This window comes from Ruditapes philippinarum, unplaced genomic scaffold, assembly GCF_026571515.1.
Source record: "Ruditapes philippinarum isolate M1 unplaced genomic scaffold, ASM2657151v2 ctg495_1_1_1_1, whole genome shotgun sequence".
Classification (NCBI taxonomy): domain Eukaryota; kingdom Metazoa; phylum Mollusca; class Bivalvia; order Venerida; family Veneridae; genus Ruditapes; species Ruditapes philippinarum.
Genome location: NW_026859038.1, coordinates 72,971 through 98,222, shown reverse-complemented (window position 1 = coordinate 98,222; position 25,252 = coordinate 72,971). Strand labels below are relative to the sequence as shown.

Below are 25,252 nucleotides of genomic sequence, written 5' to 3'. Positions count from 1 at the left end.
GGCGACATTCCAGCTTTACTGGTGGAGGAAGACCTCAGGTGCCCTTCCTTGCATTATTTCAGGCATGAATGGGCACCTGAGTAGAACCACCAACGTTCCCTAAGCTAGCTGGATAGCTTCCTTATATGAAAGAATCCAAAGTCCCTGTCGGGATTCGAACCCACAGCGGTAAGGGACAAGTAGTTTGAAGTCAACGACCTTAACCACTCGGCCACAGACACCCCTGAAGTTCCAAGTATTTGCATTATTAATGCCAGTTGTCCTTATGAATTTTTAAAAAAAAAATTGCAAAGGATTTACCTTATCAGTCTCCATGTGTTGGGTATTAACATTGTTTTGAGACTTGTTGTTGGTTTCGTTAACATTGAATAATGCTTTGAGACTTGTTGATTGCTTCGTCGTTAACTAAGAATAAGTTAATTGGTATTAGATTATATTCCTGTAATTGTCAAAGTGTTTATATGTTTATGAGTGTTTCATTCATCCAGAGAGTGGGTATATCCATGCTGTAATTCCTGTATACTTCATACTATGATCTTAACATTACTATTAGTGAACATGTTACCTGTGCTAAATTTCTGCTTGTTTCATACTTTGAAGTTATAGCATTATAGAAGTAACTATTATTTATTAAACAGAAACAGAGCAGTCATCCACCAGTAACATGTTCCAGTATAAATGAACCACCAACAATTGTAGCACCAAGCAGGCAGCCATTACAGCCTCTTCTCAACGATAATATATACAACACATTTAACAATGTTTCAACTCTAAAATGGGACAACTTTTTGAGAGTGATATTGAAGTGGTCACCAAATTGGTTTGAGGAAAGAGGTATGTATAGCTATAGATTGAATTGTGTTTGTTTCAGTTTGCTTATATTGTTCTTAAGATATGAATAAGCTTTGCTTTGATAATATTATTTCAGAAAGAAATGTTCTGGGAAAAACTAGAGATGTCTAGAGACATTGAAAGATGAACAAGACCATTTATGATGTTCAGAGTGGTAAATTTGAGTATAATAAATCTCACATAAGTTAGATCTATCTTCTCTATAAAATAAATAAAATCTCCATGCTGCCTCTATTACTCCATGAAGTTGAATGGCAACTTTCCTGCTTTATTGGTGTAGGAAGATCTGAAAAGCCCCAATATGTGTTTTATTTGGAGCAAGTAAGTGGTTAAGTTGCTGACTGATGGGATGAAAAAAAGTGTATAAAGCTATATATCTGATGCAAAAATTGTTGTTTGGATTTTAAAAAGGAATAGTTCTAAAATGCTTGTATGAAATAAAAATGGCAATAAATTGCCTAAAGCGATGGCGCATGCACAACGTCATTGCTAATCAGATAAAACCCTACTTAAAATAGAAAAATAATATTTTGTGCCGGAACATTTTATTCTGTTTACGTACATTATTCATGTGTGTTAAATAACAGAGACATTCTATGTTACTACTTTTTCGGGAATCAACCATAGAATAATGAAACCAATGTAATTTTACTGTTGATAGATTTTTTTAAAAATATTTGATAACATAAAGATTTATATTCTTTAAAATGGTGAGGGGAATTTAATTCCAAGACAGCTATACTTATCACACTGCACCAAATTCCATGTATTGTTTTAATCTTGTACTTATTGAAATATATTAATATAATATTTAATTGTAACACTGACAGTACTGTATATTTTATATTATAGAGAAGATGGAGCAGTTGGACAGACGTGTTCCCCCTCCTGATGTAACCAATGATCTGTGTGGTCATGGCAACCATATGTTGTTCCCTCTTATAGGAAAATATGTGTCGTTCAAGGAATACAGCGAGAAATTTATGCTGCCTTTATTACTCCATGAAACATGGGAAAGTGTAAGTATTTGTTTTAATTTTATATCATGTCAAACTTGTATGTTGAATATTTTACCTTCATTTTATTTTATTTTTCATGTAAATTACATGTTATAAGTTGCTTTGTGAATGTTGTTGTTAGAAATGCTCTCTTCTAAAAGGAATAAATGTATAGAGACTTCATATAACATTTTTAATCAGCTAAAACACTGTTCTTCCTACATCATTATAAAAACTTTCAACATGATAAGTGCAATGTGGTATATCATCATGATCATGTAAGTATGACATCAAGTGAATTTCTGAAAAATTCCTTTGGGATAAATGCTTTACTTGGTTTGATTACTGTCTGTTTTGTCTTTCTTGTATGTAACTGAGGTCATCAGTGTAGTTGTCTGTTTTTACAATCAATCTGTTCAAAATGTATTATAAACATTGTCAAAAAAAAAAAAAAAAAAAAAATTTTAAATGGAGTTTACTTTATATATAAGTCACATTTGAAGTTATGTATTCTGTAATTAAAGAAATGATTTTATATTAGTGTTACAGTACATGGAGAGAGAGAAAGAATAGAAGAAAACTTGTTGAACATAAGATGATGTTCAGTCACCAGGCTCCAGGTGGAGACAAACTCATTGTCTATACTCTACTTGGTAAGCTTTTTTTGTAGTTTCATTGCCTTAAAGGGACTGCACTGAGGTGGGTTTTTTTTAACATGACTGTACTTGAAATATGTATCAAGATTTATAATACTGCATGTTTGTAATGTCACTTTTCATTGGATAATCATGACATTTTTATAGTTTTATATACACTGCTGCTTTCAGTTCATGAAAAATTCTTCATTTTTTATCTTAAAAGGGAAGTTTGCAGTATTATAAATTTGTCATAAATATTCCTGACAGGTTATATGGCCGAAAATAAACTGTTGTTTGCAATAAAACCCTCGCCTGGTGGCTATGGTTATATTTACAAACAACTGTTTATATAGGGCTATATACCCTGTCAAAAATATTTATGACTAATATTATAATTTATATTATTTGATGTAGGTTTGAAATATTCAGATCACCAACTCACTCCATTTTCCAGAATAATTAAATAATTTCATTATTTTCAATGTGAAAAATGACCTAAAAATGAAAAGTGTTTATGCTTTTAGGTTAAGAGTCCAAGCTCATGTAAAAGATCTATTGCCATTATAGCCCTCTTTTATATTATATAATGAAGATTTTGAGTCATGTAATTGAAGTTTTTATTTTGTATAATTAAAGGATTGATCTCGGAGCGTGATATAGGTAACAATGTTACAGAAGGAGATTTAGTTAAACTAACAATCAATGGTGATATGAAGATGGACAATCAGAACAAAAGAAACTTGGATTACACAATGTCGGGTTATGTTGATAACGTTAAATACAGGGATTTCTCCGTAGACAGGATATGTGCCCACTACAAGGAGATGGGTATACTAACTTTATTTGTTCTCATCTTTGTTCATATTTTTGTATAAATATAATAAAGATTCAAGTTGTCTAAGATGTTAAATTTTGTTTTACATATACACAAGTGTGTAATTTATTAACTATTTGCCTGCTGGTGGCAACAGGTTCTACCAATGCTGATGCAACCAGTGCAATCCAAAGGTCAGCTTACATATCAGTGACATCTGATCATGGTCTGCACTGTTTTGACTATTCACTTAATACCTACTTTGAAATTTTACTTTAAAATGATGAATGATTTTGTCCGGATTAAAAGATTGACAAGTCTAAGATATTTAACATGAAACAGATTTAATGATATGAATTACTGACTGATGGTTTCTTTACAACTTGATCTCAAATTTATACTTTGTGTTAAGTAACTACATGTATCTACATGTAGTTTGAATATTTGGATTGAATATTTTATTTAAATTTTTAGTATTGCATGAGATACCAGTACTACATAAATTAAATATATATTCGCTTTGCTCTTTATTGAAGACATGGAGTAACAATGTATGTTCTTAATGTGTAACCTTCTTTAAATAAATTATATAATTATAACAATATGATCTTGTTTGCTGTAACAAACTCAAAAATAATTGATCTAAAATGTTACACATATTGAATAAACACAACTTGCATAATAACAGAAACTGTGCATGTATGATCATTTTATACAGGTATATATAGATGTTTAAAATCTGTCATGAATAACAATCACAAGTGTAGCTGTTTATTTAATTTCATACCAGGATTATAATATACAGGAATAAAGGAAGAATGTCAGTTATTATGTCCATTTATTAAACAGTTACATATAAATATATTTCAGGTGAAATAAGGAAGGGATTAAGGAACTGTATATCAGTGAAAGTAAATGTGAGAGTTAGAAGCAGGTCCTTCATTCCCAGTGACAAGGTCATAGTTCATTTACAGGTATGTTAAAAAGTTCATCTACAGGTATGTTAAATAGTTCATTTACATGTATGTTAAAAAGTTCATCTACAGGTATGTCAAAAAGTTCATCTACAGGTATGTCAAAAAGTTCATCTATTAAGTTTTAAATTCTTACACTACTGTAAGAAAAAATGCCAACTGGAAGTACTAATTTTAGTAATTTCTTTTCCAAATATGATTTATATCATAATATGTGATATGAAGAAAAAGAATCATACTCCAGCTGTTTTCACAAACCGGAATATTTAGTTTTGGGGTAGCAGAAACTCGTTGGAGTATGCAAACAATTATCCTAGAGGCTAGATATTCCAGTTTGTTCTGGTGGCCGGTGTTAGATTATATGATGTGATATAAAGATATTTATACAGGTATATGTTTATTGTTTCAGTCAATAAGTACCATTATGAACACATGGCGACAGTTTACAGGATTGTCTTGTATTCCTAGAAGTCCATTATGTCGAGATCTTCTCTACCCTACAGCTAATATGACATACTGTGATAAAGCACCTGCCAGTGTTCAAGGTGCACAGGTGAGATTCTTATAACAATATTTACAATTTTATAATTGGTTAAAGTTTAGTAAAGTCTTAATTCTGGATTTTGCCAATTACCAGTGGAGATAGGCATCAACATATCAATTAAAGGCCAGTGATTTTAAGTCAGCAACCTTATTCACTCTGCAAGGGCCTTTTATCTATTAACAATAATAAAATCAAAATATATCCATGAACATTTTCATAATTATCAACCTTCTTTAACAAGTGATGAGTAAATTTGTGAGATCCCTAAACCTGAGTAATCTATGAATGACTAATGATAGCTTGTAATTATCTTAACAAAATCTGAAATTCTGGAAAATTGCTATGTCAATAAAGAGAGTCGTTGTGACCTAAAACCCAGTTAAAAAGAGAATTATATGATAAATAATACATACATAGATATATGTGTATATGAATGTGTATTTATCTAATGTATTTATTATAGGATAAGTATAATGAGAGTCAATCAAAGGCTATAAATACAGCAGGTAGAATTGTGATGTTACCAAAGGAACTACCTAGAATCTGTCTGTTACAGGGACCGCCAGGGACCGGTAAATCACACACCATAGTGGGTATCATCAAACATATTGTTAAAGTAAGTTCTCTCGGTATATCTCTTTCTCATTTACATTGTCTGGTTCTATAGTTCCTGTCTGTTATATAATATGTAACATACAACAGGTTTTATAGTTAGCATAAAACAGGTATATTTTAATGGTATCTTGTACATGTTGTTCCATTACCATTATCTTTTTCTTAACTTTCAAACCAAGGTCAAAACAGGAATAAGTCCCGGCAGTTTAATACCACATCGTAAAAAGTCATGACTGTGGTCTACATGGACAATGAATCATGAGGCTTTGCTACGCACTTCTGTGTTACTGCTTGCCATGGCAAAACTCACCCTTACACTTTTATATGCAACTTCATATATCATTTACCAATGATGCTATCCACACTTGTCTTTAAATGATTTATATTTATGAACTTATATTTTATGACTTTTCATTCAATATAGATTATTATATTGATAATGTAAATGTATTATAGGTATATTTTATTGTAATACATGTATTACAGGTAATGAGAGGAAAATGTCGGATCTGTCTGACGGCACCTTCTAATGCAGCTGTAGATGAACTCTTAAGGCGACTTATTAAATACAACAGAAATATAGGTATCAGTAAAATTAGTTTAAGTAAAACCACATTGAATCATATAAATTATAGAAATATTTGTCCACATTTTTGTGGGGGCACCCGTGTCCTATGGACACATTTCTAGTTTCTTAAACAGTTGGCCAGAAGTAAAAAATTTTAAATACAAAATCATTCAGTTGAATATAGGAGTAAAAGTGTTTATTAGAAGGACAGTAATTTACTAATCATGAAGTTTTTGCAAACATCTTTATGTATGTAATATTTATCTTGTCTTATATTTCATTCTGGAACATTAAGTTTTTCAATTTAAAAATTGAAACATGTAAGTGTTCTATAGACCTTTTTACCTTAGATTATTTTCTTACAAACAAAAGTAGCATTTTCATTTATTGTTTTAAGTTTCACCTGATAATTTTAAATTATAATGTTTTTATGATATTTTTAATGTTGCTAACTGTTATTTCAGATAAAAATGATCAGATAAAATTGGTGAGGTTAGGGAAGAAGTCTAGTGTACATGAAGATATACACTCACTTTGTCTAGATAATTTGGTGGAGAAGAATTTACGTCAAGGTAATTACATTAACAGGTGATGTAGACTACTGTAAGATGTGCTCCTTTATGCTGTTGTTTTTGCTCATCAGTCTTTTGAACCAGATTAATTCCCAATTCAAATGTCAAGCCTGAGTAATACAAGCAGAAAATTATATAAAATAAAGATACTTTCATGATATTCCACTCAGATGACATCAGGATAAGCAGATTCTCTAACAGTAAGATTAAAAGTTTGAAACTAGTCTGAAATTAAAAAGAATTTGTATGGCTTGAGGCTGGTACAGAGCAGTCATATAGAGTGATTATACACTATGCTCGGCACAAAATTTTAACTAATGTTAAGAAAAAACAGTAATTTATAATATAGTTTATGAAGAAAAATGTTTCTGTTCAAGAATAACATATGCACTTATTCCTTGAGTTGTTGATATTCAAAATAAACTTTACTTTTACTATGTTTATGCTATAAATAGAACAACTAAAATGGGTCTGGTTAAGGTCCTCAAAACCAATGTGTGGATAACTATTAGGCAATTTATTTGGAAGAAAAAAAAGTGTTTGTTAAATTTGAAAATGTTTTGATCGAAAACAAAACTTATTTGATTATTAATTGTTTATTTTAATTTTTCCTACACATGTACCTATTTAGTAACAGCAATTTGGTTGTTTTATCGGCTATGTTTGGAGTTTAGTCTATTGCTGTTGTGCAGAAAATTAATGAACAATAAAATTTCAGACGAAAGAATAAAAGTAGAAAAAGTATAATGAAAGTAAATTGTTTTTTAGAAATTTGTTTTAATTTAGTAAGATATTTCTGTGTTAATATGGAGCTTTGATCTATGCCAAGTACTGCACTCTACATTGTATGTGATATATGAATGTATAAAGCATAAAAATATTATAGTCTCATGTCTGAGTACAGCTTTTTCAAGGCCACTTTGGTAATCATCTTTGTTATTGACTGTTATTTAATGTTTGATGTTATATTTTAGCTCAGAAAGAAGAACTTCTGAAACAATTACCAATGAGCTTGCAGGAAGAGAGAAAAACTCTACAGAATAAAATTATTGCTGTTACTAGAACTATAGAAACTGCTAAAGATCAGTACCAGGTAATTGTTGACTTTATTGTTAATTATATGATTTTGCTTTTTTGAATAAACAACAAGAAATGCTTAAGTTTTCAAATGAATTATTTTCAGGAATAGCATACATTTAAAATAAATTGGATTTATAAGCCAAAGTTTGCTGTTAGCAGAGTATGATCTGTTGGAACATTTCATGAAATGAAACCTGCTATTTCTAATGTATATGTATGCAGATACACATAAGTGTTCTCACAAATGTTGATAAAGTATCCCCTAAGGATATATGCAAATTAAGAGTAATGTGTTGTAAAGTTTGTCTGCAAATTAAAAATGAAACTGCTTTATTTGTTGCATTGATTACATTTTTATGAAATTACATATTCAGAAGTGTTGTACAATATGATAGATTTACATATAAGATTGGTGGTATAAAAGTATCTTAGAAACAAATTATTTAATACAACATAAGTCAAATTTGCAATCAAGGTATCTAACATGAGCACAAGCTTTCTGTAAATGAATTATTTACAGGAAATACTAAATGAATTTTTTCCAGGAAATATGTTAAACTAATACAATTTTTATAATATAACGGACTTAATCTGCTTTGAACCTTAAAGTTTCCATTTTTGATGTTAGTGTTTTGATATTAAAATGTTAAAATTGTGTAGACAACAGTATAGAGGAAGATCATATTGAATGAAGTATCAGCTGACTTGGCTCAACATTGGTGGTATAGGCAAGTCATTATCACTACCAGGGTTCAAATGCTTAACTAACACAATATATCTTCATATATTTACAAGATATCTTCATATATTCATTTATTAACAGGATTTCTTCAATTGTTCACATATTTACTAGATATCTTCATATATTCATATATTTACTGGATATCTTCATATATTCATATATTTACATGATATATTCTTATATTTACTAGATATCTTCATACATTTACATATTTATGGAATATTTTCATTTGTTCTTATACAGGATATATTCACATATTTGTTGGATATCTTCATATATTCACATATTTACTAGAAATCTTCATATATTCACATATTTACTAGAAATCTTCATATATTCACATATTTACTAGAAATCTTCATATATTCACATATTTACTGGATATCTTCATATATTCGTATATTTACTGGATATCTTCATATATTCATATATTTACATGATATATTCTTATATTTACTAGATATCTTCATACATTTACATATTTATGGAATATTTTCATTTGTTCTTATATTATACAGGATATATTCACATATTTGTAGGATATCTTCATATATTCACATATTTACTAGAAATCTTCATATATTCACATATTTACTACAAATCTTCATATATTCACATATTTACTGGATATCTTCATATATTCATATATTTACTGGATATCTTCATATATTCATATATTTACATGATATATTCTTACATTTACTAGATATCTTCATACATTTACATATTTATGGAATATTTTCATTTGTTCTTATATTATACAGGATATATTCACATATTTGTAGGATATCTTCATATATTCACATATTTACTAGAAATCTTCATATATTCACATATTTACTACAAATCTTCATATATTCACATATTTACTGGATATCTTCATATATTCATATATTTACTGGATATCTTCATATATTCATATATTTACATGATATATTCTTACATTTACTAGATATCTTCATACATTTACATATTTATGGAATATCTTCATTTGTTCTTATATTATACAGGATATATTCACATATTTACTAGATATCTTCATTTATTCACATATTTACTAGAAATCTTCATATATTCACATATTTACTAGAAATCTTCATATGTTCACATATTTACTAGATATCTTCATATATTTACATATCTATGGAATATCTTCATTTGTTCTTATATTATACAGGATATATTCACATATTTACTAGAAATCTTCATATATTCACATATTTACTAGATATCTTCATATATTCACATATTTACTAGAAATCTTCATATGTTCACATATTTACTAGATATCTTCATATATTTACATATATATGGAATATCTTCATTTGTTCTTATATTATACAGGATATATTCACATATTTGTAGGATATCTTCATATATTCACATATTTACTAGAAATCTTCATATATTCACATATTTACTAGAAATCTTCATATGTTCACATATTTACTAGATATCTTCATCTATTTACAATATATCATCATTTGTTCATATATTTACTAAATATCTTCATATATTTACAAACATCTATTTACAATATATCTTCATTTGTTCATATATTTATAGGATATCTTCATATAACCACATATTTACTAGATTTCTTCATATATTCATATATTTACAGGATATCTTAATATAATTACAGGATATCTTCATATATTTACAGGTTATCTTCAATATATTTACAAGATATCTTCATATAACCACATATTTACTAGATATATTCCTATATTTACAGCATATCTTCCTATATTTACAGGATATCTTCCTATATTTACAGGATATCTTCATATATTTACAGGATATCTTCATATATTTACAGGATATCTTCATATATTTACAGGATATCTTCACATATTTACAGGATATCTTCATATATTTACAGGATATCTTAAATATATTTACAGGATATCTCATATATTTACAGGATATCTTCATATATTTACAGGATATCTTCATATATTTACAGGATATCTTCATATATTTACAGGATATCTCATATATTTCTAGGATATCTTCATATATTTACAGGATATCTACATATATTTACAGGATATCTTAAATATACTTACAGGATATCTTCATATATTTACAGGATATCTTCATATATTTACAGGATATATTTACAGGATATATTCATATATTTACAGGATATCTTCATATATTTATAGGATATCTTCATATATTTACAGGATATCTTCATATATTTATAGGATATCTTCATATATTTACAGGATATATTCACATATTTACATGATATCTTCATATATTTACAGGATATCTTCACATATTTATAGGATATCTTCATATATTTACAGGATATCTTCACATATTTACAGGATATCTTCATATATTTACAGGATATCTTCACATATTTACAGGATATCTTCATATATTTACAGGATATCTTCATATATTTACAGGATATCTTCATATATTTACAGGATATCTTCATATATTTACAGGATATCTTCACATATTTACAGGATATCTTCATATATTTATAGAATATCTTCATATATTTATAGGATATCTTCATATATTTACAGGATATCTTCATATATTCATATTTTTAACAGGATATCTTCATTTGTTCACATATTTACAGGATATCTTCAAATATTCACACATTTACAGGATATCTTCATATATTCATATATTTAACAGGATTTCTTCATATCTTCACATATTTACAGGATATCTTCATATATTTATAGGATATCTTCACATATTTACAGGATATCTTCACATATTTACAGGATATCTTCATATATTTATAGGATATCTTCACATATTTATAGGATATCTTCATATATTACAGGATATCTTTATATATTTACAGGATATCTTCATATATTTACAGCATATCTTCCTATATTTACAGGATATCTTCATATATTTACAGGATATCTTCATATATTTACAGGATATCTTCATATATTTACAGGATATCTTCATATATTTACAGGATATCTTTATATATTTACAGGATATTTTCATATATTTACAGGATATCTTCATATATCTACAGGATATCTTCATATATTTACAGGATATCTTCATATATTTACAGGATATCTTCATATATTTACAGGATATCTTCATATATTTACAGGATATCTTCATATATCTACAGGATATCTTTATATATTTACAGGATATCTTCATATATTTACAGGATATCTTCATATATTTACAGGATATCTTCATATATTTACATATTTATTTTCATACAGAGACAGAAACATAGATCTGATTTAAAGAAGTTAGAAAAACAGAAAGAAGTCCTTGAGAGCAAATATGTCTTGGTAAGTGTGAGTTATATCAATATATTTATGATATTTTATATTTGTTATGTTATCTGAAATTGAAGCTCCTTGTGACGTAATTCACCTTCATTTCATTTAATTTAGGAAATAGAAATCAAATTTTAGTGAGTTGTTGTAGAATAATGTAAGGCTTGAGTTCAAATGCACTGGAATAAAATTCTGAAGTCTGGTGAAAAGTTTTAAAGCATTTGAACGATAAACTGTGTACTATAATACTACAATAAAGACAATACAATTAAAAATTAATATCCTTTTCTCCATTCTAAAATGCTAATAATGTTCAAAAAAACAAAAACTACATTCAGGGAAGAAGTAATTTTCCTTACATCATGTCAGATGTAATATGAGGTGTAAACATATTTTATGCCATGTATATATGGTATAATAAAACTCAGGACTGCAGTGTCTGTTTAATAGGGGGAAAATGTGATGTGTGTAAGAATACAGAAAATACATGTTCATGTATGTATATAAGTTGCTGAAATGATAAGGAATTCAGTGGCAATGATGCAATAATGTGAAAAAATCATAAAATTATTATCACATAAATAATGGCTTAGGAGTGCAATAAAGACGTTTAATAAAAAGGATGTTACACTAGTGTAATAACACTCTGATGTGACGTCATTTATGTTATGTACAATTATAGCATTAAATCATGCAAATGTTAGCATTACACTATAGATGCAGCAATAAAATATGACACTTTTTTAACTCTAAACCGTTCTTATTTTGAATATGTGATATGTAGAATATTATATTCTTGTAGATTCAATACTGTACAGATACACCTTTAGTTATCATTGTATTTGTATAGATCTTCTTTCTACTTTGAAAGATCATTCACTTCACATTATCATATGACATGGAATTACTCATTTCATCCTAAAAGTCCATGCATAGTTTGATTGAATTATCTTCACTATATGGTACATTATGATATTGTAAGTAACATTACACAATGTGGTTGAATCATCTAGTTTACACAGCATATAACATATATCTTGTAGCCAAAGGCGTACATAGACAAGCAACAGGAGAGACAGGCACAGTGTAATTTACTACTGAAAGCTCATGTCATTGCGGGCACATTGAGTAAAATAGGTGGTGGAGAATTAAGGTCGGCATTCCAGAATATGACAGGTCCAGGCTTTGATGTTGTTATTGTTGATGAGGTATGTTGTTATCTTGTTTTATTATGTTTAATATAAAATGAAAAATAAACCATGCATTATTGTACTTTTGCAATAATGCAAGAAAAATTAACATCCATTTCCAAGAGTGATAAAAATATGTTGAACTACATTGAGTTTAGACGTAATTTTCCTGATGCAATTTCGTATATTAACGTAATATCTGATGTCATATGACATGTAAGCATTCCTTTTTTATGCTGTGCATATATCGTGTAATAAAGCACATGATAACACTGTCTGTTTGGCAGGGGAATATTGTTAAGCGTGTTATAATGTTTTATTATGTTTGATATAAAATGTTATGATACAGCATTATTGTATTTAAAGATATCAACGAAACTAAAAATCATCATCAATATGCTAGTCAGGTCGTCATTTTCACAAATTTTAAAAAATAAACTTTTTTCATGGAATTTTTTTTGATGAGGTTTAAAGTATGATGTTTCAGCAACCGTATGCGCTAACTCATTTCTTCCAATTTGGTGCACAATAGAAAATATTGGTCCATTTACTTATTGAGGTACTCGTTTCAGCCACTAAATTGCACAATTCTGTGTTACTTTTGCACAATTCCAACGTTATAAGCACATTCCTGCGTTACTGGATATACATGGTGATATTATATAGGTTGATTTTCTAGATGTTTTAAGAAAGATCTTAAGTACTTTTTCACTGTTGCTTGCTGGGGTCTTGAATCTTGCACATAAAGGTCTTGGTTCCTTGCCATTTATTTCTTTAATGATACTTAAAATTTATTTCTTTAATGATACTTAAAACAAGAATTATCTTTTAAAAAGATACTCAGTTGAAGTAAATCTGTTTAACCAAAATAGCAAAATTATGTTATTTCTAAGTTTTCAATATAAAAAGAAATGTTAGCAATGCTTTGCATAACAATGACATGATAATTATTTCTCGTAGCTATTAAGAAAATACCCATTTTGTAAACATTGAAATTTAATTATAGCATATTGATATTGATGATTTTTCAAAGAGGAACAACTTCTATTTAAGGTGTCCTTTTTACTTGTTTTCCGTGTGACTTTATAAATTTTGTTATCATTTAGAAATTAACCTAAAACTTAAAGAACTATCTTCATTCCTGTACATTTTATTTGAGCACTATCCTTTACTATCCTTTATAGTGAAGATATCATCTTTTATAATGAAGATATCATCTGTTATAATGAAGATATCATCTGTTATAATGAAGATATCATCTGTTATAATGAAGATATCATCTGTTATAATGAAGATATCATCTGTTATAATGAAGATATCATCTGTTATAATGAAGATATTGTCTGAAGATATCATCTGTTATAATGAAGATATCATCTTAAGATATGATCTGTTATAATGAAGATATCATCGGAAGATATCATTTGTTATAATGAAGATATCATCTGTTGTAATGAAGATATCATCTTTTGTAGTGAAGATATCATCTGTTATAATTATATGTTAGGGTAGAAGTTCTTACTTCCTCTCGTTCTCTTATTGAGTTATAAAAAAATCCCTAACTTCCCAGGTGTATAAGTAAATAGCAAACAAATTTGGGAGAGTTATTGCCCCATATTGAAGGAAAATACATTGGTTGTGTAACACTTCTATGATTGTTTAACTCTATATTTACCACTTTTAGTGTACTGGTGTGGAAGAAGCATATTATCAACCTTTCTTATAACTTTGTTCAAATAATATATCATTTTATGATGTAATATATTTTTATTTTTTTTACATTGAAGGTTTCTCTCCCTAATATCACATTGAAACATATACGTCATTCTAAGTATAGATTATTTTGTATTGTTGCTATGTAGTAGACTGTGAAATTATTGATTTTTACAGGAGACTGGTTAACTTGACTTTAAATGTTATCTATATTCTGCACCATTTATTACCATATGAATAAACATGTGAGGTCAGATAAATGTATTTAAAAATGAATAAAGTCTTTACCTTATTTTTCATACAAAATGTGCTAATTTTAGTTCAACTATTCAAAGAATTGTATGGTTATTCTTCTTGTGTAGCCTGATGGTATAGGTTTTGCATGCAATTCATATTTCATTCAAATGAAACTTACTACATGTCTTTGAAGTCAAAGTTGTAGTTTGTTGTTCTAGACTCTAGCATGCATTTTAAGTGAATTAGTGAATATTTATATTAATGTATGAAGTGTATAAAGCTATACCTCTACTGCCTGCACTTTACAAAGTATTTGTTTGAATTTTGAAAAAGAATAATTGCAAAAGTGAATTTAAGAAATACGTTAGTGTTTTTCCTTGTGTGTAAATTGATTATGCACAAATAATTGCTAAATTCTACTTTTAATTAAAATAGCAGCATAATATTTTGTTCCGTAACATTTTATTCTATTTACGTACAGTATTCATGCTTGTTAAATAACAGAAACATTCTATGTTACAACTCTTTTGATAATTGACCATAAGGTTATGGAAACATAGTATTACTGTTATAAAATATTGTGAAAAAATCAATATCATTAGATATAGCTTTATACCTCATTTATGAATGTATTTCAGTGAATATGTTTATATTTCAGGCAACACAAGCTATAGAGTTAGAGACATTGATTCCCCTACAATATGGTGTAACCAAACTAATCCTGGTGGGTGATCCAGAACAACTTCCTCCAACAGTTCTCTCACAGGTATTGTAAATATTCATGTTTTTATCTCTAGTATTTCCTTGGATTCTTTCATGTAAGGAAGCTATATCCAGCTAGCTTATGGAGCATCAGTGTTTCTAATCAGGTACTTGTGCATGACTGAAATAACACACATAGGGGCACCTGCGGTCTTCCTCCACCTGTAAAACTGGAAAGTTGCCATATAACCTATACTTTGTTGGTGCAACTTAACCCCACCCTCCAAAAAATAAATAAATAAATTTTAAAAATCTAGTATTACTATTTCATCTTTAAAACTTCACATGTTGCTATATCCCAACAAATGAAGTTAAAGGGGTAAGTTACATGGGACTGATTCTGAAGAAGCAAGTTGATCAGTCATTCTGCAGGTGTTTTAAAGTTCTTGCTTTACAGAGTATGACATGAAATTGTATTTGAAATACTATGATGCTTTGAGCATTTACTGCCCTGCCTTTGCAGCACTTTGATTTATACTTTTTTGGCCCCTATTTCTCTTACAGAAGTAGTTCTTTAGCAATGTTTTCAATGTAAATATGCAACATAACCTTTATTTGATCTGGGCTATAATTTATCAAACTTTTATATTTATCAGAAAGCAACAGAGAACCAGTTCAACATGTCATTGTTTGAGAGATTGGATGGACATTTTAAAGGACAGAGTATAAATCCTGTCATCTTATTAAACAGACAGTATAGAATGGACCCGGAAATTGCTGCTTTCCCCAACAACTATATCTATGAGGGGAAAATAACAAATGACAAGTATGTTGTTTATTTATTGTGATGTTTTAATTATTAAGTTATGTGTGTTCTTTTAGATGAATAGAAAAACAGTTTGTGATGGTTTTGGACATAGTTTTATGTTAATTGAGATTTTACCCTGCTGGGAATCAAGAGTTATTACCCATGCAGTCTGACCAAGCTGTATACTGTTGGTGGCTCAATTCTTGTATTTTGATACTGAAATCCATTAAACATTAAATGGACTGTTCTTAATTAAAAGCAAGGCAAATCCATTATACAAAGTCAGCGTGTTAAGGGTCAGTGGACGTGTAGTTCTTTGATTAATTTTAAATCTTCCATGATTAATTTCAAAGATTTTGAAGATAAGAATATTAAGCTTTATAAACATGCAAATTTAGATATGATTATGTGAATGCTGATGTTCTTTTATTTTCTAAAATAGACAATACTTTGTTGTATGTTACATCACAGAGTGGATCAAATGTTTGTTTACTATTTATATTGCCCCCTAAACATAATCTTGTTTCTTTAGTTAGGCTGAACCTCAAAGAGATTTTGACTTAAAAACTGTCTCAGTTTTATCAATGTTTTTTTCATCTGCATTTAACTCATTACTTAATGAGCATTTTGTGGAAAATGGCTGCTTTTATTGAAAAGTTTCCCGTTACAAGTTCAAATTGCTATAAAACTATAAAAACTGCTTCAATACTTATCAAACTTGGCACAAATGTTGACTGGACCATTGCCTTTGTAACAACATGCTCAGGCTTAAATTTCCTGTTACCATGGCAACGAGGGGTAAGCAATTGCCTAGTGGTTAAAGTGTAGACCTTTATCGTTTCAAGTCAAGACAGGTCAACTCCAGAATGGTCAAAATAAGGTCAATGCTCATACATTGAACAAGAGGAGAACTGGCCAAGTGATCAAGGTGTCTACTTCTTATACTAGGGATAGTTGATACGAGTTGACACAGATGGTCTAAATATTAAAAAGCATCAAGCTTTCACCATAATTAGGCCTAAATTGATATATTTAAACTAAATGTATAACAATGATTTTACAGATGTGTTGAGAACAGAAGTCAACTACCACTGGTTCCCTATTTGTTGTTTAATGTTTCTGAAGGCAGGGAACTCTTCTCACAGGGAACCAGGTAAGCATTTAATCTCAGGAGTTCCAATGAGATAATAAATGTCATCATTTAGATATAAGCTATATGAAACTGAGTGAATGAGGTATATATCTGACTAGTTTGAATGCTTAAATTATAGAATATGATCTAAGACACAAAGAAAATCGTATTGTTTTCAGTAAATATTGAACTCCTTTTTGAAATGAATATTTAAAACATATAAAACTGGCATTTTGCCCTTCTCCATAATTTTTAAAATTTCCAATTTTTAGTGAAATATATAACATAAACATTGCAAGCCTAGAAATACAAGAAGAGAGTCAATCAGTTGACATAAGATTAAGCAAAATAGAAATGTAGCATATAAAGTCCATTTATAAAATACCAGAAAAAAATGGAAATAAAATCCAGCATATTTTGATATATTGCAAACTCTACTCTATAGAGGTTTATCTTAATATTTTAAAATGTTGTATGCAAATTAAGAAATAATAACACAGCTTCATCTTGTTTTAGGGCATTTACATCTGCAAAAGTATACTTGGTTGCAGGCTAGTACATGTACAAACAAAACAAGAAACATGGCAATGCCATGAAACCAGGTTTTCAATTATCACCATTGTAGATAAATATGTTGTATTTGAAATACAAATACAAGCAACAAACAATGTAACTATGTGCAATGTAAATCATGAATAATGTAGGAGGAATTGCCACAGAGGAAGTGTTCACTATAATTATATTCTGTATAAGAAAAAAAAAACAAAGGGCCATAATTAAAGAAAAAAAATTATTCAATCACAAAACCCCGACAATATGCGCCAGGGCACTGGATGACAAAGCTACTGTGAAAGTTTGAACAAAATCTGTTGAGAAATGTAGGAGTTCAGCACAGAAGAATTTTTCACTATATAATCTGTATAAGGAAAAAAAACAAAGGGCCATAATTAGGTCAAATATTATCCAATCACAAAACCCCGATAATGTGCGCCAAGGCACTTGATAAAAAAGCTTTCTGTAAAAGTTTGGTCAAAATCTGTTGAGAAATGTAGGAGAAGTTGCGCATAGGTAAAAATTGTTCACTATATAATCTGTATATAGGAAAAAAAACAAAGGGCCATAATAAGGTCAAATATTATACAATCACAAAACCCTGAAGCAATATGCCCCAAGGCACTTGATGACAAAGCCTCTGTGAAGTTTGGTCAAATTCCGTTGAGAAATGTAGGAGGAGTTGCGCACAGAAAATTGTTCACTATATATCCTATATTGGGAAAAAAACAAAAGGGCCATAATTAGGTTCAAATATTATTCAATCACACAAACCCCGACAATATGCGCCAGGGCACTTGAGTACAAAAGCCTCTGTGAAAGTTTGGTCAAAATCCATTGAGAAATGTAGGAACAGTTTGGGCACAGAAGAAATTATTCCCTATATATTCTAACCATATAAGGAAAAAAAACAAAGGGCCATAATTAGGTCAAAATATTATCCAATCACAAAACCCCGACAATATGCCTTCGCAGGTCACTTGATGACAAAGCTTCTGTAAAAGTTTGGTCAAAATCCGTTGAAAAATGTAGGAGGAGTTGCGCACAGAAGAAATTGTTTACGCCCGATCGCCCGTCTGCCCATCCGCCCGCCCGCCGACATACCTCAATCTAATAACCAGTTTTTTCCTTCGGAAAACCTGGTTAAATATGTTGGCTTTAAATCTCAACAGAAATATTCAATAAGTTTGCAATTTTGAGTTTTGGAGAAGTTTGCAATTTTCTACATGCATGCATATTCATATTGTTTCCTTCTTTATTGTAACAGATCTATGAGTAATCCACTAGAGGCAATATTTACTGCAGAACTTTGTAAATTCATCATAACCAACTCCTCTGTCATTGAAAAGGTCATTGGTATAATAGCACCTTATGCTAAACAGAAGTCAGAAATAGTCAAAGAGTTAGAGAAAAGGTAAGACACAACTGTCAGTCTATTTTATAAATCGCAATTTTATTATGAAAAAGACATTTTTGCACATTTGCTTTTGTATGTCTTGTAAAAGTTTTTAGATTTATTATACATGAACTCTTCACCTTAGATTTGACATTTGCAGGGAGATAATTGTTGGTCTTTAGTCAATAAATAATCAATAATAAATTCATATCAGTAATGAAATATACAACTGAAAATGTAATTGTTAACATAAATTTGTATATTTTAGCAAGCAACTGAAAATTAATTTACTTAAATTATTGTACACTGAAAAATATGTATAATTTGTATTGTATCATACTTTTCTGCACTTTGTATTGTACCGCCAAAATGTTACTTAACATTGATCATTTATATTTTTTTGCCAATAAAATATGAATTATCACAATCTTCTATTTCATAGTTTTGTGTAATAAGCTTTATCTTCAATACTGTTCAATGCCATGTTTGTAGTATAATGTATAAATGAATCAGCATTATAAGTCAACAACAAAATTAGATTTTGACTTTCTGTGATTTTAGCTTTTATTGATGTATTATTGTACCTTTCAGACATCTCAATAATATTGAAGTATCCACAGTGGATGGTTTTCAAGGGAGAGAAAAACATGTGATAATTATGTCCTGTGTTCGTGCCAATCAGTCTGGTACTATAGGGTAAGTTTATTTATGATGATTGTACACTACACATACCTTTACTGCTGTGGTCATGTTGTTTTAGTATGTAAAATCAAATTACTTTCTCCTTACTGATGTGGGTTTGATTCCATTTGTTGACATTTCAGTTCTTTATACACTGGCACCCTGTTATAATGTTAAAATTGGGGTGTGAGGTCTTAAACTGCGATACAGTGGGATACTGATATAAAATGCTCATCTCGACATCATATTGTTGACAGACTACATACCTGTATATGTTCTTATTTTGTACACCAGTTCTCTATTTGTCAGATGTTAGGAGACAATACTTCTCTATATTTCAGGTTTGTTGGTGACAGGAAGAGGATGAATGTTTCACTAACTCGGGCAAAATATGCCATGTATTTAGTCGGCCGTTTTGAGTCATTAGAGGTAAATTTAACTTTTTAGTTTCAAGTGTGACAATGAAATCAAATGTGGTTTTAAATTCTAAAGGACATACATTTTTCACTGAACATTACGATTGATATAATTATCATAATCATGTTTATAAAGAAATAAGCTCATTAAAGCAGTGATTTATAAACTGTGAAATGTTTTGGATCATTTATTTTCTCACATTATAGTTTTCAGCTAGATTTGTTTTTACTGAAGTAAATATGCAAGGAGAATTATCCTAGATGAAATATTTTCACCTGAATCATGCTGATGAATTGTTTGTGAAGCTAGTTTTAAAAATTTATATTTATATATTTGTACTTATATAAATCACATAAATCTGTGTTTAATGAAGTATAAGAATGATATACAATTGCTGATACCTTAAGAAGATTGTTATAAACATGTTATAGATGTTGTGTTGGTCCATATATAAATCTCTCGTACACATTGTTATGGTAAACATGTCAACAATAATTTGCAGCCTTTGTATAGGAATTGTTGTAGGTATTAAGAAATATTAAAAACAGTAAAGATATTTAGAGACATATGTTTTGAACTAAGATAAAAATGTAGACAATGGTGTTAAATCAGACAAGATTTAAAGGGTATTAATTTAGGTTTTACAATATATGTCTTACTTGTCTGTCCTGTTTAATTATTATCAGATTTGTCTTCAGGTCATCATGGAATTAACAAAAAATAGCATAAGATTCTAAAAAAGTAGACTTTGTTTGGTAACTTTGAAAAAAAAAAGGATAAACAGAACTTTAATTTGTTGTTTATCTGACAGGTATAATTGTTTTACCATTTTCATGTAGTAAATTTAAGTAAACCATTAAGATTTGCACTGTGGTAATTCAATCCATATAAATCTTATTGATGAAGCATAATGTATCGCAGGATAAAATGTGCCAATGTCATATTTATCTTTTAAAAATTTTTAAAGTGCTTTTCAGCCCATTTTCAAAATTAGGACTAAATAAAACCATTAATTTAATAATGTTTAAAGGCTATTTTCATTCCCCAATATAAAATTTGCTGAAATTTTTAAACTTCTACCAGGCTTTTTGGGATTTTTTTTCTTTTGATTAAGTTTAACACCTGGGCATCGGGACATTTGAGGGTTTTTATGGGTTTTAAAAGGTTTTTTTGTTAAAATGATTAAAAAAAAATTTTGTAATTAGGGTCCACAAACCAGTTAAATTTTAAAAAGGGACCAATCATTTTGTTTGTAAATTTTTAAACCAAATAAAACTTTTTTGATATATAAAAATTGCTTTACTTTTGACGGGAAAAACATATATTTATCACATTAACACAGGAGTATAATAAAGCCATTTAATAAAAACAATATTACACTAGTGTTATAACAATGCCACATGATTTCATTTACGTTATTCAATCATAGAGTAAAAGCGCTATAACGTTAGCATTACACTTTATTTGGATATCTTTTTTTACCGTAAACTGTTCTTATTTAAGATATGTGATAAATAGAAAATTATTTTGGTGTAATTTCAAAGAGTTGTGTATAGTATGATTTTATTCAACTTGTTCAATTAATTTTGTATTGAACCTACACTCATTCAATATTGTGTATATATTTCAGGTGAGTGATGAATGGAAGGCACTTTTAGCTGATGCTAGACACAGGAGAAAGATTATAAATGTTGATCAATTCTCCATGCAAGATGCCATTAAACAAATATTTAGAAATCTTTGAAAACGATATACAAAAATATCAAAATAGCAAAACAGCGTAATGACAAATTGTTCAGCGATATTTTTATTAGAAGTAGATAATAGATAATACTTGATATAGACATTATACATATAGTGCTTAAAACAATGTTCAGATTATAAAACATACAGGATCGACTTGTGTGGATATATCAGTATATGACCAGTTTTAAAGCAGATCTAAGAAATTCAACTAGACTCTTGGAAAATTGGAGGAATTTAGCACAGAAATAGGAAATAAGCACAAGAAATTTACAGAGCTGAAGCCAGCTTATGCTTAAGTGAAGAATATTACAAGGCATTATAGATATCACATTCCTTTACTGTAGAGAATAGCATTAACCCTTAACCTGCTGGAAACAAGAGTGGTCAGCCTTTGCCACCTGTATAGAGCCAGGCCAGCCTGCATGTGTATGCTGTCTTACCAGGCTCTATACTGGTGGCAGCTCAAGTTTTGTATTTTGATACTGAAATCCCTTAAACTTTGAATGGACTGTTTCAAATTCAAAGCTGGACAGAATCCATTATAGAAATATAGGAGGTTAAGGGTTAAAATACATATCACAGTTCTTGATATTCATTACATGACTTTGTGTGGAGACTACAGTCCTTAACAGTGCATTAATGAAATAGCAAGAATCACATATTTTAGTTGTGAATTTATGAAATCATTCATATATCACAATACTTGACAATAAATTAAAGAAATAGCACAATCAGATTTTGAGGGTGAATGTATGAAATACAGACCATGTTGAATTCATGAAATCCTTTGGGTATCTTAGTTCTTAAGATAATTTGTAAAATCTGGACAGAGAAAGAAAGCACAGTGTACATGAATAACATGATCACAATACTGGTGTGCATGATTACAAATTTTGGTACTGAATTTATTTCTGTCTTCAGCGAAGTTTAAGAACTGATCATTGTTCTTGTGTTTGTTATGATTTCTAGTCAAGGTTATAGCATCTAGCAGGTTGATAAATCACTTGCAGATTAAAATGGTGGTGCTGTTTATGTAACATCACAGAATCTAGTTCATATTTCACTGAAATTTCTGTATAAATCTTATATAAATTGTTTGGTTTTCATTTAAACTTGTCCCGGTGTTCATCAGACAATTTAATTTCCAGTTCACATTTTTTAAGCATTTACTATAGTAACAACAAAATATAGGGCGGATTGAGAATAAAAGACTATTTTCATGTATTTTGGTGGACTTATTCATTATTGTACAATTGTGTTTATATGTTCATTTCACATATTGTAAACATGGTCATGTGTTCTCAGATTTGTTGTTTATATTGTTTTCTTTGTTTACATTTTTCTGTGTAAGATAGTTGTTGTTTTTTACGAGAATCTAACCATGTGTACTATGAAATTATGATAAAATGATCCCTGCAAATGAGTCAAGTTGTTATATTACAGGGATCATGTTTTTATTTTTATGATGTTGGAAATCCATGTTTAATATGTATAGTCAACTTCAACGTTACTATGTCACCTTTTTTTTTTTCTTTAATGTTTTCATCTGTGTATAATAATAATTCATGATTAGTCATTGATGGTTTGTTATAATACCCTTGTATTGTTGTTTAACATAAGCTTTAGTAACAATGTACTAAGCTTCAAATAATGCTCAAATAATCATTTGATACGAGGACCTTTTTTAAGACTGGATTTCCTTGTCCATAACTTTAATATGTTTGTTAGACATGACACATGACAAAAAGGGATAAAATGTTATATAAATATTGTACATGGAATGATACATATAGATAATATACATGTATTTATGTTGTAATGGTTCAGGTTACATATATACGCTGTACATTATTGTTATTGAATAACCATTACCAGGCTGGAATTGAACATGATCCTGCCTTTGTCACCACTATAGCTAGACTAGTGTAAACATATGTGTAGTCTGACCAAGCTCTTTAGTCTTGGTACATGTGTTTTTCTAATTGAAATCCTTTCAACATTGAATGGACTGAACTTAATAATATTGTCAGTTAATATAGTTTTGTCACTTGATAATTTTGTCAGGTAAGATAATTTTGTCACTTGATAATGTTGTCAGTTAAGATAATTTTGTCAGTTAAGATAATTTTGTCACTTGATAATTTTGTCAGTTAAGATAGTTTTGTCACTTGATAATAATGTCAGTTTAGATAGTTTTGTCACTTGATAATGTTGTCAGTTAAGATAATTTTGTCACTTGATAATGTTGTCACTTGATAATGTTGTCAGTTAAGATAATTTTGTCAGTTAAGATAATTTTGTCAATTGATAATGTTGTCAGTTAAGATAATTTTTATACTGTTTACTACATTTTTTACTACTTTGCCATGTATAAAGTAATAATATGTTTTTCTGTTAAAATGTGAAAAATAATATAAAATGTTGAACCTTCCTTGATATATCTTCCAGCCATTGTTGGCAGTTTTGACAGGCATAAATATGATGGTTGTCAACATTCCCAGTAATGATTATATGGCTGTAGTTAGTAATTATTTTTGTTACATGATGTGATGAGATTTTTACTTTATTAAAAAATGCACAATTCTCAAAATTCAGTAAGATTTTCTATGTACATTTTTATATTGCTTATTTTTATTGATAGATTAAGTTGATAGATTTAGTTGGTGAAACAAGAACAGAAGAATGTTTGCATTTTTCTTCTTAAGTTGTCCATAAATGAATTACAATACAACAAATAACTTTAAGCTTTCTTCATCATACATTGAACATAACAAGTTACAGAATGCTAGTCAGTGATAATTGAAATATTGTCTTCCCTTTTCTATCATTAACACTTCCTTCCTTCCATTCTTTCTTTCCTTCTTCCGTCTTCTTTCTTTTTCTTTCTTTCTTTCTTCTTTCTTTCATTCTTTCTTTCTTTCTATCCCCTGCTTTTTCTTGGTCTCCATATAGGCAAGACATTTTGAATGTGTTCATTGTTAATTA

At 29.0% G+C, this 25,252-nt stretch overlaps 1 protein-coding gene across 1 annotated transcript in view; it reads left to right on the top strand.

Moving 5' to 3' along the window:
• The window catches only part of LOC132754965 (uncharacterized), a 39,329-nt gene extending 16,772 nt beyond the window's left edge, over positions 1 to 22,557 (top strand). Inside the window, exons 5-23 of the mRNA XM_060745719.1 lie at positions 639 to 834; positions 1,705 to 1,871; positions 2,392 to 2,503; positions 3,125 to 3,316; positions 4,173 to 4,276; positions 4,686 to 4,829; positions 5,284 to 5,436; positions 5,922 to 6,018; positions 6,468 to 6,575; positions 7,550 to 7,668; positions 11,634 to 11,705; positions 12,737 to 12,901; positions 15,492 to 15,599; positions 16,192 to 16,361; positions 17,407 to 17,496; positions 19,295 to 19,441; positions 20,015 to 20,119; positions 20,446 to 20,533; positions 22,152 to 22,557. Coding sequence (XP_060601702.1) covers positions 639 to 834; positions 1,705 to 1,871; positions 2,392 to 2,503; positions 3,125 to 3,316; positions 4,173 to 4,276; positions 4,686 to 4,829; positions 5,284 to 5,436; positions 5,922 to 6,018; positions 6,468 to 6,575; positions 7,550 to 7,668; positions 11,634 to 11,705; positions 12,737 to 12,901; positions 15,492 to 15,599; positions 16,192 to 16,361; positions 17,407 to 17,496; positions 19,295 to 19,441; positions 20,015 to 20,119; positions 20,446 to 20,533; positions 22,152 to 22,265 — 2,451 coding nt within the window. The 3' untranslated portion in view covers positions 22,266 to 22,557. The remainder of the gene's footprint in view (positions 1 to 638; positions 835 to 1,704; positions 1,872 to 2,391; positions 2,504 to 3,124; positions 3,317 to 4,172; positions 4,277 to 4,685; positions 4,830 to 5,283; positions 5,437 to 5,921; positions 6,019 to 6,467; positions 6,576 to 7,549; positions 7,669 to 11,633; positions 11,706 to 12,736; positions 12,902 to 15,491; positions 15,600 to 16,191; positions 16,362 to 17,406; positions 17,497 to 19,294; positions 19,442 to 20,014; positions 20,120 to 20,445; positions 20,534 to 22,151) is intronic.
• The last annotated feature ends 2,695 nt before the right edge of the window (positions 22,558 to 25,252 follow it).